The 17,945-nt window shown below is 44.0% G+C and overlaps 2 protein-coding genes across 2 annotated transcripts in view; one reads left to right on the plus strand and one right to left on the minus strand.

The window, feature by feature from the left end:
* Positions 1 to 12,433, minus strand: part of LOC133403655 (meiosis regulator and mRNA stability factor 1) — a 28,620-nt gene extending 16,187 nt beyond the window's left edge. Inside the window, 14 exon segments of the mRNA XM_061678735.1 lie at positions 882 to 1,121; positions 1,491 to 1,571; positions 1,647 to 1,825; positions 1,941 to 2,127; positions 2,276 to 2,434; positions 2,614 to 2,771; positions 3,313 to 3,834; positions 4,102 to 4,274; positions 4,361 to 4,478; positions 4,556 to 4,770; positions 5,581 to 5,731; positions 5,866 to 6,759; positions 6,946 to 7,156; positions 12,221 to 12,433. Coding sequence (XP_061534719.1) covers positions 882 to 1,121; positions 1,491 to 1,571; positions 1,647 to 1,825; positions 1,941 to 2,127; positions 2,276 to 2,434; positions 2,614 to 2,771; positions 3,313 to 3,834; positions 4,102 to 4,274; positions 4,361 to 4,478; positions 4,556 to 4,770; positions 5,581 to 5,731; positions 5,866 to 6,759; positions 6,946 to 7,098 — 3,230 coding nt within the window. The 5' untranslated portion in view covers positions 7,099 to 7,156; positions 12,221 to 12,433.
* Positions 8,377 to 17,886, plus strand: LOC133403656 (pannexin-1-like). The gene is made up of 6 exons (XM_061678736.1): positions 8,377 to 8,682; positions 10,494 to 10,615; positions 11,105 to 11,310; positions 15,234 to 15,738; positions 15,809 to 15,959; positions 16,177 to 17,886. The coding sequence occupies exons 1-5, from the start codon at positions 8,502 to 8,504 to the stop codon at positions 15,947 to 15,949; spliced, it is 1,155 nt and encodes a 384-aa protein (XP_061534720.1). The 5' UTR covers positions 8,377 to 8,501; the 3' UTR covers positions 15,950 to 15,959; positions 16,177 to 17,886.
* Positions 17,887 to 17,945: the final 59 nt, after the last annotated feature.

The following is a 17,945-nucleotide window of genomic DNA, read 5'->3' on the forward strand; positions in this document are numbered from 1 at the left end:
TCAGTTGCTGCTGCTGAGAATGGCCCAACCAGTTTTAAGGTTTAGGCGGCCATTACTTTTTCACACTGGGCCAGGTAAGTTTGGATTTGTTTCCTCCCCCTTAATATTAAAAAACATTTAAAAACTGCATTTTGTGTTTACTTGTGCTGTCCTTGATCGTTCTTGAACATGTCTGGATTGTGTCATTTCATTGCAGCTTTTTTAGATATTTTGTCCTACTTCATTTAGTCAGACAGGTTCTGTTTAAGTGATTTCTTGATTGAACAGGTCTGGAGGTAATCAGTGAAAATTAACCAAAAGTAGCGATTAGCCACAATTCATGATTTAACAAGTGGGGTAATGACTTTTTCACACAGGACCAGGTAACTTCAAATATATTTTTTTTCCCCTTAATATAATGGGAAATGGACTGCACTTATATAGCGCTTTATCTACACTATCACAGTGCCCAAAGCGCTTTACAAAGAGACACATTCACACACACACATTCACACACCAATGGGCGACTGCTGCCATGCAAGGCGCTGCCAGGCCCACTGGGAGCAAATTAGGGTTCAGCGTCTTGCCTAAGCGCACTTTGACATGTGGACAGTCGGAGCCTTTCAGCCACTGGACCACCCGCTCTACCTACTGAGCCGCCCAATAAATGATACTAAATATATAATAAAGGAAATCACCATTTAAAAACAGCATTTTAAATACACTTGGGTTATATTTGTCTGATATTTACATTTGTTTGATGATCTTAAACATTACAGTGGGGAAACTATGAAAAAGATCTAAGAATTTGAGAAGGGGCCAATAGTTTTTCACAGCACTGTGCATACTTAAAACAGGCATGTGTGTGTACATGCAATGTGTAATGCATGCCAGATTCTTGCCTGAAGTTCTGCTGTGTATAGTGTTGTTTACAGACAGGTTCATGATACTCCAGTTCTTCAAACACCACAGGGCTGCCGCTGGCTGTGGAGGAGCTCTCCTGTGACAGAGAAGATCCCAATGGACTCTGACGGATTTGGCTGCTGGGCAGAAGGCACACCAGCCTTGAGCCCCCCTGTTCCCGAACAGCTACTACATCTGGCAGCCTGTAGAGGTCGCTCATCAAAAGCTTACGGTGGTATCTGTAGGTGGAAAAGCAGTACACTCAGTTAGGAGCAAAATAAAAAGCAGGGGTCCTACCCATTTGAGATTTCAAAATTCCATACTTTTTCCAGACCCTAATTTCCATACTTCTCTAATAATTTGTGACATTTGAGTATGTAGATGTGTATCAATATCACTGATTTTTATTTGTGTGTTTATATATATATATATATATATATATATATATATATATATACATACACACACACACACACACACACATCTATAAAAAAAAAAAAGACATTCATACATACAGACACAGACACACACACACACACACACACACACACACGTTTTTTTTGGGCATGGTTGATTATATTTACATGTTAGGAGATCAAGATACTTACTTCTTCTCATAGATTTCAGTGAACTTGAAGAGAGGAAGGCAATTGGCAGGAGCATCCTTAAGAATGCTGCTCATCTCTGAGCTTTAAGACGATGAAAAGGTCAACTTCAACTCCACACAGATCCTAAGCAACAGCCTATTGTCCTAACATTTGTACCTGAGCATGGCCATGGATTTGTTGTGGCCACCTGTGATCAGAGACACCTGGATGCGCTTGCCTCCAATTTTGTAACGGTGCAGTCCGCTCACAGCACTGATAGCCTGCTGTAAGGACAGCATCTGGATTGTAGCTTTAAGCCGATAGTCTGTGTGGGGACTAAGCTCCACTGCTTTCACCTAAAAAAAAAAAGTAAAATGAGCCTAATCTTTTGGACACAAGTCAACATAAGAAGCAGTAACACACCCATTAACATTTTTATCATACCAATCCTGCCACTGATGAAGGACATACCCGGCCATATCGGAAGAAGGTGTCACTTAGAGTCTGTTGTAATTCTTTGCGGGACATTCTGTAGTCAAGGTTAGCCACCTGGATTTCAGCTCCATCTGAAAATGGCTCAGGTGGACACTCAGGGCAAGGGCTTTGAGGAGCAGCAAGTATGGGAGAAGAGCGGCTAGAAAGGCTGGGCGATGTAGTCCTTTGGTGAGAAGGGAAAACATGAGGAAACAACATTGTATCAAGTATCATAAAGGTCTGGATACTTTGCATGTTAAATTACAAGAATTACATCTCATGAACATACAGGCTCTCTTCATTATCTGAGTGCACATATGAAATCCAATTACCTGGAAGACCAAGAACCCTGGGATAAGACAAGAGGGCTGAAGTTTCTATGCAAGTTCAGTTTGCTGAAAGCAGAGGGTGTGCTGATCTGAAACTCTACTGAGCGGCTCTCTCCTTCAACAGGAGACTCTGTCCCACTGCGAGGATTGGAACCATCCCTTCTACATGGATGAGACGAAAACAATGGTAAATGCAAGTCTTAAACAATCGAAGTCCTGGTTGCCTGTATTTCTCAGGCTCCAGAGCTCATTTGTATCTCTTTTGTACAGTCACCAAATAAAATCTTACATTTCACATCAAAACCCTCTTTTGTATTACTTTCCCCCTTGAATGTGCGTACCTTCTTTTGTATAAGGATTCTCCAGGGAAACTAGGTTTGGACAGCTGCTGCAGGGATCCAATTTCACCATTACTATGGGGAGAAGAGGAAGCTGGACGCCCTTTATCATCTAGGTGGTAGAAACCCATCTTAGGTTTGCTCTCTGAATTATCCAACTCCTGCATCAAATAGAGGGGTGTTTGATGTTACTGCATACATTATACATTGTTGGTGGCGTGTTTAAAAAATAAAAAATAAATAAACTATGAAAGAGTATGGAGTGATTGGTTCAGTCACCAGGTTATGAGGTTTTCTCATTGAGAAGAACTGCAGGCATCTGGTTCAGCCAGAAAGCTAAATACAGTACATGAAGCAGACTGGACGAAACACAAACAGGCCTCACACACAAAGCAGTACCAGTACAAGCTCAAGCTTAGCTGAAGCTGTTAATTGCTCAGTTAGTTGAGATTAACTATTGCATTAGTACAACAATTCAGATGTTGTTGTTTTTTTAACATGCAGGAAAGGGTGAGACACACAGCTATGACTAATACATGCCAGCCATGACAGATGATTGATGTTAAGCAAGCAGCTATAAGCCGTTAGTCAAGCTAGCAATTAAGCAGACACTGGGGGGAAAGAGTGTACTGCACAGCAGCAAATACAGGGAAAGAGGGCAATGGATGTCAACAGGGAGCAGGCACTGATGAGTCTGCTGACCTGATGGGGTTTTGCAGGAGCACCACCCGGAGGCCCAGAGCACCCTCTCTTGGGGCTGTAGGGCCTTTCAGGCACTGGGCCAGGTGTGTAGCATGGGCGGGTTGATCGCCGTGCCCTCCTGGGCGACCTTGGCTTTTCCAGGGGCAAAAAGGAGGAGGATGAGGCTAGAGGTGTGGTAAACATTGTGTCCTGGCTTTGATAAGGAAGGGGCAATGTCTGAGGCAGGGGAACGTGATGGCGTTGAGACTGAAGCTCACGCTCAAGACTTGCACTGTCTCTGGGCCTCGGGGAGACAGATAGGCTGATTCGATGGCCAAACACGTCCTCATTTTCCATTCGCTTGTGCGCACGTGATGCTGCCTCGGGGCTGCCAAAACGGAGGACAGCTGTGCCCTGGGACATGCCCAGCACCTTACCACCACAGTTGTCTGAGAGGCGGCGGAGCCTGAGCTTAACAGCATTCCACAGGCTCTTGTCACAGTTGACAGGAAGGTTGTGGACATAGAGCAGGTTGTAACTGGGCTGAAGGAGGGGAGGAAGAGACAGCGGGCCTGTCTGGGTTTATATGGTTTACACTTAAATGTCCTTTTTTGTAGAAAAAGAAAAACAGACTGTTGAGTGGCGCATATTGGGTAAAGAAAAGTAAATGCATAAGAGGTTCAGATTTATAAATGAAATGTCCTCCTGCAAGTCTATACCAAGATGAGTCTCCCCAGATTGAGGCCATCACTTACCTTTCTCAATAGAAAATAGTTACCAGTAAAAACCGTACATGTTTTTAATGCCTACCTGTGTTTTGATAAACATGCGTGGAGGCAGGTTAGCTGTGATCTCTTGAAAAGCCACATGATGGTGGGCATGCTGCAGCAGGGCTTGAGATGTATGGTTACCATGGACCAGAATTATCTGGAAACCATGGCGATGGCGCAGATCGCTCAACTCACTTGCAAAGTTTACATCAGCTGTTGAAATGAAGACAACAGTTTACACAATTATTTCGTGAAATAAGGCCTTACGAATGATTGCTGAGAATCTGAGTAGCACGCACAAGATACCAGGACAACAGTTGCAGGTGCAGCGTGGGTCTCAGCAAAGCGCCTTAAACTCTGGCGGAGCTTGTCATCAGCAGCATTCTTGGCTGTGGCATTGATGTGTGCCACAGTAACCTGGTGAAGAAAGTGTATTCACATGGCGTTTTTTCTAATCAAGCAGTGTTTTTCCATGAACATGTTTAACAGCTTACCTGACAGTTGTTGAGCTCTTGGATAACTGCTTTACACTCCTTACTGATATCACAGACACAAATGAACTCTGCCTCACGGTGGCCCTGGAAAAACCGGCTGCGTATACGCTGCACCACGGCCCCAGCAGATCGTCCACTAGGCACACTGCAATTCTCAATGTCCCAAAACACTCCCACAGGGGGGATGTTCTCTGTACCACCACTTTCTGGTGAACCTGACCAACAGACAACAAAGGTTTCTCAAAAAATTGTCAATTTTGCAGGAATAGCCATGCATTGCTCTTCAGTCAAAATTACAGAGACTTTACAGTGTAAAGTGTTCCAACATTTTAAAATGTTTACACAACACTATTTACTAATCCCTTTGCACAGGTATTTTATGCCGTCTTGACACGTTCTGTTTAAACAATCCATGCGATTTGACTTACAATAATGTTGCATCATCTCTTTGGAGAGTATATAACTTCTCGAATCTGGATCAAGTGACGCTTCAGGCGTCACTCATTTGACTGTGCTGTTATCCACCAATTTATGTACATGGACATAACATATTGATCATTCACAGCTGTAATTCTGTTCTTCCTTGAGTATGAAGTCATTAAGTCTAGAGGTATTGATTGGTTTCAATGTTATTGCAAACTCCCTGGTCCACACAATTTAGACTGACAGAAGCTCACGATTTTCTGAGCAGAACAAGTGGGTGGGAGAGAAAAGCCTCGCTAACTATCCATCACAATAATCTGTTTAAACATTGTTGACAGAGACTCCATCTTACAGTTGATGACCAACAACTGTGTTTGTTGGTTTGTGTCGCTAATGAGTTTTCCAAGCACGAGGAAGCAAGTGTGGTTTAACAATTTGCCGTGTACTGCAATGTACTGTATGTCTTAAATCATAAACTGCTTACTTTTGTATTCTTAAAAGCAAATGACTGATAAGGATTACAGGAAAAGGACTAGTTAATTTACATAAAAACCTGACAAACAGTCTTCACTTATGATGCATGAACTCAAAAGTGCACTCACCATACTTTTGGGCAGCTTTGCCTTGGCTGAGCGCCAGACTCTCAGATGAGGTGGCACATCCGTTACAAATGGGGATAGAGACTGGAGTTGTTTGGGGAACAGGAATATTGGGCCACACCTTTTCTGACTTGGACGCAAAACCGTTCAGGGGCTGCAAACAATTATTTATTTATTTTAATCATACAGGTGTCAGGAAATAAAGAAAGACTCAGCAATACAAACACACATCTAAGTCACCTTAAGTGATGTTCAAGAAATGAGTAACCAGTGAAGAACTTTACCAACCTTCAACAAGCAATCCTTGCAGCAGTGCGCCCCCTTCACACAAACCATTCTCTCAACATTTAGGTGCATAGGATTAGAGCTGAGATGTGCCGACGTGGATAAGGTGTTGATGGTGGTAGTAGCAGGTTTATCACAGAGTGCTGCACTTGTCTGGGTTCTTCTGACAATGGGACTGCAGTCCATACCATAGATATAACAAGCAGAAGAGGCCAGGCAAGAGCCATGCAAGGAAGCCGGAAGAGCAGAAATGGGTGAGAGTGAAGAAGCCAAAAGGGGCTGAGAAGGGAAAGAGACTGGGTTGATTGGAAGAGATTCACCTGGGTAGGTGTTAAGGAGCCCTGGGCAACAAGGGGTGTGGGGCTGTGCTGAGATGGGCTGGCAGGTGGTGACAGAAGAGCGCCTCTCAGGTTTGTAGCCACAACTGGGCAGCGGATCATAAGCATCATCTTTATGTTCACAGCTCAGTCCGTGTTTGTACAACAGTTGAGGAACAGTTGAGGCTACAGAGCAAGGCCCAGACCTGCTAGTGTTACTGCTGCTGTAGATGGGCTTTGGCAACGAGTCACGGGTGCCATAGTGTGGGACAACACCAGCTATGCTACTACCAACATCATCTCCACCATCTGATAATCCATAGCCCTCGGTGATGCAGTAATCACAGTGGGCGCATACGCTTACTTTGGGGCTGGGCCCCTCTTGTTGCGGCTGCTGCAGTGGAGGCTGCTGTCGATGGTGATGTTGTGCAGGCTGAGGAGGACGCAAACAAGAAGGAGGCAAAGGGAGAGGGGGCACAGGAAAGAGCTGGGGTGGTTGGAAGGATGAAGCATTGTGCAGAGGGGGAGGGGGGACATCCTTCAATTCCAGCACTGTTTTTTTGCTCTCCATGTCATTGTCCTAGCAGAGAGAAGAACAGCACATTCATATGTACATTGTACATTGGCAAAGTGCAGGATTTCTCACTTGAGGGACAACATTCTGTTTCATTATTCTGAGATTTATATTTTAAAAAATATATTTAAAAAAGTTTGCTAACTTTGCACACCTCTGAACAGCACATAAGTAGGTTGTGACATACTGTACCTTTTTATCTGTCTTAGGAGCAACATGTGTGTCATCGGTGGTGAAGCAGTCTTTTAGTTTCCATAGAAGAGTCGAGGATTCTGTTTTAGGATGCCCGATCCATGGGGAGGTTTTCGGGCTGCATACGGATCTCTCCTTTCCCAGTCCTTCCATCGTCCAACCTCGAGAGGTCTCTCACCATACTTTGATCTCCCTCCTCTCTCATTCTTTCCTACTAGAAGAAACAAAAGACGACAGCGGACGAATACTCGATGACCCACCTAAGTTTATTGAAGAACAGGTGGTGCTGTTGTTGCACAAGTGAATTGATTGCGCACTTACGACAAAACTTTAGCTCAGTAAGATTATCCGTAGTGTCCGTGCACTGCGCAGTTTTAGTAGATGTAGTCGTAGTCGAGTTTGTGAAGTGATACATTGTTTGCGAGCCCGTTAGCCATGTATACTACACTTGTCCCTGCGTGTTGACTGGCCATTTGACTATTACCTAAACGTAAACGACGAAGCACAGCTAAACGTCACATACGTTTTAACCTTTACCTGGCGAAGCAATGGTTTCTTTCGTTTAAGCTAACAATGGCTAGCTTAGTTATCTGATATACACACTGCTTGGAGCACTTCCTGTTTTATGTTGCATTTATAATCATGACACTGTCATAAAGGCCATTCAGCAAAACGCCGTGTGCATGTATATAAAATAATACCTTACAAGGTTTCGTGTGTCACATCTTTCTCAAGTATACTGCTCCACTCCAGCCAGCTCGCACGACGAAAACGCGCACCTTTTTGTAACCAACCTCTGCCGGAAAGTACTCACAACGGTCGCAAATTCATCCCTCCATCCATCCATTTTCTTTCCTGTTTATCCTCATCTACGCTCCAAACCATAGATAGAGTCCACTCCAAACTATGGTCCAAACGTCCTTCTATTTTTAGGAAAATAATTAGATAACAACCATGACACAAATTTAATATATACAGTGTGATTTATAATTCACTATTTTAATATTCAATCAAATCCATCAGAAGTGTTTGATTAATTGATTGCGTTTCAGTTTAGTTCAGTTTTAGTTCATTAAATTATGAAATAAAGGCAAGCATGGCTTAAAGCATGATTTGACACAACTACAATATTACACACTTTATGGATAATCCTATTACATCTATATTGCAACACTTGACTTTTCACTCTTGAAATGAGTTGGATATTGTCCAGAGAACAATGGATTGTGCATTTATATGTTCACCCTGAAACTTCATTTTATTTTACAGTCACATAGTCTTGGGAGAAAATTATACTGTGAATACAGTATTGACGTATAAAAGAACTGTACAGTGGAGTAGAAGAAATGGTGGCCACTAGCGCTCCCTGGTGCCTGTGGTGTGGGTACAACAATAACGGGACAGCAGGTTCCACCGTCATCCCACCGGTGAATGGAGATGCATGAACAATAGCGGCTCAGAGTTGCATGCTTCTTTTTCTACTTCGGCTCAATTCATACATTTCATTCAAAATATAACGACTTTCATTCATCTATTTATTATCCTCTCCATGCGCCATGGCGATTGCCCACGTAGCAACAGAATACGTTTTTTCGGACTTTTTGTTGAAGGATCCCACGGAGGCAAAGTACAAAGGAATGCGACTGGAGCTGGCCGTGGACAAGATAGTGACCTTCCTGGCCGTGGGCCTACCTTTGTTTCTCATCTCGCTCGCTTTTGCTCAGGAAGTGTCCGTGGGTAAGCGACGAAGCGCCCTCTGAAAGAAACACGCACGCTTAAGTCTTCGGAACATAGATTCCCCGTTTAATTTTAATTACAATATGCGCTTGAATATGTAATAACTATATCGGTAGACAAAATTGCATTCCTTGAGGTTTGAAATTAAATGTGAAAATGTGACGTTGGGCTCCACCCTTTTACTTAAATCACGCCCAGACAGACCATTGCAGGACCACATGCACGTCTCGGCTGCAGCATGTGGACTTGTCCAACTACATGTCGTATAAATCCACCTTCTACACACCCCCATAAACCGTTCAACCATATAATCGTTTTAGGTTAATGCCCACTGCCCATCATGCATTGCCAAAGTGAGCAGTTTAGGGCAACTAGCGTCAAACAATGTGCCACCCCTTCCTAATGCATTTGCCAGTCAAGGGGTATATTATGGCTCATATAATGAATTACCTGTGAATCTTAATTCTTCATTTTACCAAGACATTTGTGTGGTTCCAAGACATTTTGTATGGTTACCAAGACATTGTATGGGTCCAATTTTGTGGTGCAAGACCTATTTTTGCTGCCATGCTTCACAAAACTAGGTCCATAAAGGCATAGTTGGATGAGTTTGGTATGGGGTGGGGGGTGGGGGGGACCTTGGCATCAGTTTCACCATACTCGGTTGGTTCTTCTCGATGCGTGGGCACAATTTCCCACAGACACACTCCAACATCATGTATAAGTTTCGATAGAAGACTGGAAGATCCAAAGTGAAGACTAACTCCATAATTTTAATGGTCAGGTGACACACTACTTCTGTTTATATTTTATTTTAGAGACTCGGCACACAGGAAGTTATGGCAGTATGACCATGAACAGCAATTGCCGCACCACGAGGTCTTCAGATCTACAGAGTCAACATATTTTTCTACCAGAGTCGATGTTCTTTAATTTGTGTTTGTACAGGTTTGAGAATAGAGTGCAGCTTCATTTTGTGTTGCATAAACCAAGGTCCCAGCAGATAGCTACTTTGATTTATCCATCCATCCATCTTGTATATTGGTTTCCTGTTCAGGGTCGTGGGCAAGCTTGAATCTATACCGGCTGATTGATGACCTGCCAGTCACAGGGCTGACACGGTTTATAAATAGGCAACCTTCCACATTCACATTTACACCAACTGACTATTGAAATGGTTTAATTGAACTAAGGTGCATGTTTTTGGACTTTTAGGCCAGTGTTAACCACTCAGTATCATAATATGACGTTTATACAGTACTATTCATTAGTCTGAAGTAATGTGATCATCTGTAACCAAAATATTAGGCTGCTAGTAGTTTGCTTTTTGGGTCATCTTCGCCCAAAAGAATATTTTGTTCTCTGTCCATACTAGAGTTTGGAACCTCAATTACTAAAAAAACAAAATACAATACCGTAACCACTAATGTGAACCAGTACAAAAGTTCTATCAAAAACTTGTCTTTACCAAGATAACAATGTTCAGTTGATTGACACTATCAAAGAGGTATTCATTAGACACCATGTCTAATGGTGGGGTTGAAGTTTGTAGTGGTATGGAAGTGCACTGCATTATACTGTGAGCTGTTTCTTATATTTTGATTATTTGATTATTTAGCTAGTTGAAAGGGGGGGGGAAATGCAGCTTTCAGCATGGTACAGCCCAGTTCAACACTATTATAAATGTGCACAGTAAAACCACAATAAAACTGTACATACAGTATATTTATAAACCTCCGAGTATCAATTGGATGTGTAAAGGGAAAATTGTTGATGTGTGTATCAAACTCCCTAATTATATGCTCCTTCAGGAACACAAATCAGCTGCTTTGCCCCCACTAACTTCTCCTGGAGACAAGCAGCGTATGTGGATTCCTTTTGCTGGGCAGCAGTACAGCAACAAGCTGATGGTTCACCACTCTGGCTTCACAAGGTACTGTAGGCCTCCATCCATCCATCCATCCATTTTCAACACCGCTTATCTTGGTTAGGGTCGCGGAGTGCTGGAGCCATCCCAGCTGACTTTGGGCGAAAGGCGGACTACACCCTGAACTGTTCGCCAGTCAGTCGCAGGGCATATAGACACGGACAACCATTCGCACTCACATTCACACCGTCACTGAGTGGGAACTGATCCCACGCTGCCAGCACCAAAGTTAGGCGAGTGCACCACTACACCATCAGTGACTCTACTGTAGGCCTACTTTCCATTTACACATTCACTAGTAGGGGGAATCATCACTGCAACTTGATGATACGTAATTGAATGATACAGCCATAACAATCAATCATAGATGCAATGGCAAAAAACTGCTCATGACTACATCGGCGAGAGGACATGCCAAGTCCAGAATTTTTCCATCTTGGACCCTATGAATGAAAAGTGACAATGCATATATCTGTTCTCTCTCTTTTCATGTAGTTCTTTCCATATATCCTGCTCTCACTGGCCATCCTTGTGTATATCCCTGCCCTTTTCTGGCGCTTCACTGCAGCCCCACATCTCTCCTCGGATCTCAACTTCATAATGGAGGAGCTTGACCGCTTTTATAATCGTGCCATTAAACTGGCAAAGAATTTGGCATCCTTGGATGCTAAAGATAAGGATGCTTCACAGGACACACAGAGGTAAACAACCGAATATTTCAATCTTCACACTGAAATCTTTGGACAAGAAAAACATGTTTTTGCATGAGAGATTATGCCACCAGTTCAAGGTCACCTCAGTCATAATTTCTCTCGGCTGGAGTCTGTATTTTAGAGAGATAAGCACAAGGATGTAACTTACCATCCTTGAGACATTTCTGGGAGAGCACTGCTCCTATACTGGCATCAGACGCATCAACTTCTAGAACAAACTGCTGTTTGAGATCTGGCAAAGTGAGGATGGGAGCGGAGGTAAAGCTCGATTTTAGTTTCTGAAAAGCTGACTGACAAAGCGGGTTCCATACGAATGTTCTGTGTGGCGAGGTAAGATCATGCAAAGGCGAGGCTATATAACTGAATTTTCTAATGAACTTTCTGTGGAAATTAGAGAACCCTAAGAACCTTTGTACGTCCTTGCGTGACGTGGGAGTGGGCCAATTAGTCACGACATCAACTTTGCAACGGTGCATTTTGATTTCACCTGGAGCCAGCACCAAGAAAAGAAACGAACACCATGTGGAACTCACATTTCTCAGCCTTGACATAAAGTTCATTCTGCAGTAACCGCTGCAAGACAGACCGGACATGAATAATGTGAGTCTCCTCATCCGGGCAGAATATCAAAATATCGTCCAAATATACAAAAACATACACATTCAACATGTCACGCAGGACATCATTGACAAGGTTCTGGAAAACAGCTGGAGCGTTAGTTAGTCCAAAAGGCATTACCAAATACTCGTAATGTCCCATTGGTGTGTGGAATGCTGTTTTCCATTCACCCCCTTCCCTTATCTTGACTAGATGATATGCATTTCTTAAGTCTAGTTTGGTGGAAACCTTGGCTCCCTCCAGGAACTCAAAGGTGGTGGAGATGAGAGGAAGAGGGTACCTGTTTTTCACAGATATGTCGTTGAGACCCCGGTAATCGATACAGTGTCGCAGAGTCTTGTCCTCCTTGTCCACAAAGAAAAATCCGGCTCCCGCAGGGGATGAAGATGGGCGAATAATCCCGGCTGCCAGTGATTCATCCACATACTTCATAGCCTTGTGTTCCGGCCCTGAAAGAGAGAACAACCTCCCTCGTGGAGGTGTGGTTCCAGGCAGCAAGTCAACTGCACAGTCATAAGGTCTGTGGGGTGGAAGTGATTTGGCCTTGGAAAAAAAGTCTTTCATGTCCTGGTAACAGGTGGGCACTTGAGATAAGTCAGGATCCCCTGATGGGGTCTGTGGATTTTCATTTGAAACATATCCCTCATCACAGGGATATGTGAGTGATCTTGCCCATAAAACTGCCGTCTGCAGCATAGGTGTTGCGGTGGCGTTTTATTTGAAAGGTTCTAAGGTGCATCCGTCTAACAAGGACGGAGTTGAGTAAGTTTGCGTCAGAACCAGAGTCAATTAATACAGGTGTATGAATGTCTTGATCAGGAGAGCATAGTGTCACTTTAGGAAGAACCCGGTCAGGGTCTTCCTTAATGAAATTCAGACTCATCTCTCCCGTACCCTTGCTTCTGGCACCGGCAACCTTGAGGTGACAGTTGCTTACGGAATGACCCAACTGCCTGCAGTAGAAGCACCGCCTTTCCCTCAGCCGGCGTTGACGTTCCTCAGGGGAGAGATGGAACGTGCCCAGTTGCATGGGTTCTTCCGTGGTGACGCTAGCCAGTGGATTGAGACCGGCAACAGGGGATCTGCCCTGGTTTCCACTGAGGCTCATCCTCCAAGTGCGCAGTGACGCAGCCCTCCACCGATCTCCGTCCGGCTCGTGATCCAAAAGCCTTTTGTCGATTTTTACAGTGGGAGCGATGACTCTCATCGGTCGGCAGGTCTAGCGAGACCAAACGATCCTTGACGGTGGGGGATAGTCCTTGAAAAAATGCATCAAGTAGTGCCCTGTTATTCCACTGACTCTCAGCTACTAGAATACGAAACTCAATTGCGTAATCTGACACCCTGCGCCTCCCTTGTTGTAAGGTGTCAAGGGAGCGAGCTGCCTCACGATCTGGTGTGGAATACTGGAAAATTAGCTCCATCGTCTTTATGAAAGAAGCTTTATGAATGACACACGGGGGAATTGCGGGTCCATTCAGGAGTAGCCCACGCCTCCGCATGACCAGTCAGGTGGGAAATGACAAAAGCGATATTAGCCTGCTCGGTGGGGAAGGCACCTGCCTGCAGCTCAATGTTGAGTTTGCACTGAGTGATTAATGGCTTAATATTCCCAGAATCTCCAGAGAACCTCTCCGGTCGAGAGAGTTGTGGGCAGACAGCAGCGGAGGTGGCAGGTGGCTGCGTGGTAACTGCTTCACATGGAAACTTTGGTACTGTGGCGGTATCGGGTGTTGTGCCAACTGGTTCCTTCTTCTGAATCATTTTCATAAGAACTTCAAACTGTGAGGCGACCTGTCTCATCATATTATCCTGATGCTCTGACAGTCCAGGTGGAGGGCAGCAAGCTGCTCATCCTGCTTCGAGAGGCGTTGACCCTGCGCTTGAAGGGCTTTGCGCACCGGGTCTGAGTCTGCTGGGTCCATGTTATGGCCAGTTCATTCTGTCATGAACGTAACAGAGGATAGGACCCAAAAATGCACGACTCCACTACAAATAGACAGTTTCAAAAAGAGAGGTTTCATATACGGGTAGAGGTCGGTACACAGTCAGGCAATCCGAAAAGGAAACAGTATCCAAAAACGTGAGGGAAAAAGGCAAGGTCGATAATCGGAACAGGGTCTAGTCTTACTGTGAGTCGGTGACGTGGAAACAAGGAATGCTGGAACGCGATGACAAGGTACAACGAACACGCGACTAGAAAGAATGAGACACAAGGTTAAATGCAAGGGGTAATTAGGGTGAACGAGGCACAGGTGGTGAAGATGCTCTCAGGAGCAGGTGTGTACGAGGCAGAAGGAAGACAACAACCAGAACACACACCCATGACATAAGTAGGATAGAAAAGGGTTGGACAGTTGATACATAGATAGATAGATAGATAGATAGATAGATAGATAGATAGATAGATAGATAGATAGATAGATAGATAGATAGATAGATAGATAGATAGATAGATAGATAGATAGATAGATAGATAGATAGATAGATAGATAGATAGATAGATAGATAGATAGATAGATAGATTGATTGATTGATTGATAGACCTGACATGTTGGCATGATAATAGACTGTATAGTGCGATTGGCTGGCGACCATTTCAGGTTGTACCCCGCCTCTCGCCCAGAGTCAGCTGAGAAAGGCTCCAGCACGCCCACGACACTAGTGAGGATAAGCGGTATGGAAAATGGATGGATAGATAGACTGTATATTGGCCAATGAAGGCCATAATAAAAATCCATCCATTTTCTGAGCCGCTTCTCCTCACTCGGGTCGCCGGCATGCTGGAGCCTATCCCAGCTATCATCGGGCAGGAGGCGGGGTACACCCTGAACTGGTTGCCAGCCTATCGCAGGGCACATACAAACAAACAACCATTTGCACTCACATTCACACCTACGGGCAATTTAGAGTCTCCAATTCATGAATGTTTTTGGGATGTGGGAGGAAACCGGAGTGCCCGGAGAAAACCCATGCAGGCACGGGGAGAACATGCAAACTCCACACAGGCGGAGCCGGGGATTGAACCCCGGTCCTCAGAACTGTGAGGCTGACGCTCTAACCAGTCATCCACCATGCCGCCCATAATAAAAATATTCAAGATAAATACTTTACTGAAAACTATTCACTATGCATTTTGATATGCACTAAATCCATCCATTTTCTGTACCGCTTCTCCTCACTAGCGTCGCGGGCGTGCTGGAGCCTATCCCAGCTGCCAAATCTATTTCATTCCTTTGTTTACGCTGGTATTGTATGGTTTAAAAACATATTTTATGTGTTCTTCTCTGCAGCAGTGCTCTGGAGCTGACTGAGGGTTGCTTCAAATATCCTTTAGTTGAGCAATATCTAAAGACCAAGCGCTTCTCTCACCGCCTCGTGATCATGTACTTGGCATGCCGAGGCTTGACTCTGCTCATCCTGCTGCTCGCCTGCCTCTACCTGGGATACTACATTCGACTGGCCTCCCTTACCGATGAGTTTCCTTGTGACTTGCGCACAGGGGTGCTGACCAATGACAGCAGGGTACCCTCAGCCGTCCAGTGTAAGCTTGTGGCAGTGGGGGTCTTCCGACTGCTCAGCTACATCAACCTTGGGGTGTATGTGCTACTCACTCCACTGGTGGCGTATGCCGCTGTCAGACCTGCACGTCAAAGTTCCAACTTCCTCCGGCCTTATGAGATGCTGCCGGGTTTTGGTGCTTTGGGGGTCATCACACCCTTCTACAATGACCTCAGCATCTATCTGCTGTTTCTGCAGGAGAACCTAAGTGAATTGAAATCCTTCAAGTGCCTCCAGGTGAGTCAGTTAGGAACAACAATAACAACTTAGTAAAGAGTTTAACTCATTTCACATGTCTAATTAACAGGTGCTCGAGTTGTTGCAAGAAGCTGGTGAGGAGGGGTTTGATGCCATGTGCCTACTGCGAACTCTGGGCCAGGTGAAAACAGATGTGTTGGATTGTAAGAAGGCATGTCCACGAAACAAAGCTAAGGAAGTGACATCATAATTCCACTGAGGTATGGAGGATATTTAGTCTTGTCAAATAAAAGTACAGTGAGTCCACATCCACAAGGTCCAATATATTAACGTATTGCTTAGTACTCCAAGGTAACTGTCTGTACACTCCAGTGACAGAGTTGGTGTACTCCTCAAGTACAATAGTGTTCTTTGTGTACATGTTTGGTGGTTTGGCTGTTAATATATACATATATATTTTTTTGCATTTTCTTATAGCGCTTTCTACCTCATTAACCAAGTGCTGCTGTGACCAACGCTTGACCTGATTTCGACCGGTGGTTTGGAATGTATCCATCCATCCATCCATTTTCTTCCGCTTATCTGAGGTCGGGTCGCGGGGGCAGTTGCTTAAGCAGGGACGCCCAGTGCCTACTGCGAACCCTGGGCCTTTGGAATGTCCATCCATCCATCCATTTTTTGTACTGCTTACCCTCACTAGGATCGGGGGCGTGCTGGAGCCTATCCCAGCTATCTTCGGGCGAGAGGCGAGGTACACCCTGAACTGGTTGCCAGACAATCGCAGGGCACATAGAAACAAACAACCATTTACACTCACAGTCACACCTACGAGCAATTTAGAGTCTTCAATCAACCTACCACGCATGTTTTTGGGATGTGGGAGGAAACCGGAGTACTCAGAGAAAACCCACGCAGGCACAGGAAGAACATGCAAACTCCACACAGGCAGGGCCCGGGATTTGAACCCCGGTCCTCAGTACTGTGAGGCAGATGTGCTAACCAGTCACCCACCGTACTGCCACATTTGGAATGTAATGGATTTAAAATGGTTACTCATTCAATATGTTTTTATCTCTTAGATGTTACTTGATATGACTCCTGCATTCTCGTGACATTTTTTTTCATTAGTTGCACCAATTCCATTAGAAGCAACCACCAATTACATTTGTAGTAGGATTATAACATTATATATCTCCGGCAGCACGGTAACCTAGTGGTTAGTCTGCCTCACATCTCTAAGGTTCTAGATTCGAATCTTGGCTCTGGCCTTCCTATCTGGAGTTCGCATGTTCTCCACCTGCTTGTGTTTTCTTTTCCAGGTATTCCGGCTTCCGCCAACATTCCAAAAGCATGTTAGGTTAATCGAATGTGAGTGTGAATGTGATTCATTTGTTTATACCATATGTGCCGTGCTATTGGCTGATGACCAGTCCAGGGTGTACCATGTACGCCTCTCGCCCAAAAACGGCTGGGATATGTTCCAGCTCATCTGTGACCCTAATGAGGACAAGCGGTACAGAAAATGGATGGATGACTGTTTATCTCCTGTAAGGCACATATAGCAGCCTTGAAATGCTTATCATCGTCTGAACATGCTGCATACATTAGGTCAGTTTTCACAAGTTTCTTAGTCTTTTTTTTAAGTCACTGCACACAAGTGTTGTTTACTACAATGACAAAACTGTTGTACAACACAAAATCCGTCTTCAAGTGTCTTTATGTGTTCAGTCTTACTTGTTTGTTCTACATTTGAACGGTGATTAAGACAATATATAATTGTTTAAAATAAATATAAGGTTTTTAATTCTTTTAATGGCACTCTTTGCTTTTCTTAGGTGTATTGTAAATGCCTTCCTAACATTTGTGAATGTCGGCAATGCTTCTGTAACTAACTACTCTTTGTACTACTGTGCATATTGTATACGACTTGTGTATTTATCTTGTAGTTAAGAGCCAACTGCAATACAGCACTTGCCTTTTTATGAGTGATGTTTATTTATTTATTTTACAGCTGTAAAATACTGTAGTTTATTCACTTTTAGGAGACAAATGGAACATTAATAGTTAATGGGCACATATAGTTTTCTTAAAGCATGAAAAATTCCACTCGAAATATGTGCATGTTAAAAATAGCCTGATACAGTAATGGAATTATGGAAATGACATGAATGAAAGTGCCAGCTTGGAATGGACACTCAATTAAAAAAAATATTTACTGTAATTGGATTTTCATTACCAAATAAATT

The sequence above is a fragment of the Phycodurus eques genome, chromosome 6 (assembly GCF_024500275.1).
Source record: "Phycodurus eques isolate BA_2022a chromosome 6, UOR_Pequ_1.1, whole genome shotgun sequence".
Taxonomy (NCBI): Eukaryota; Metazoa; Chordata; class Actinopteri; order Syngnathiformes; family Syngnathidae; genus Phycodurus; species Phycodurus eques.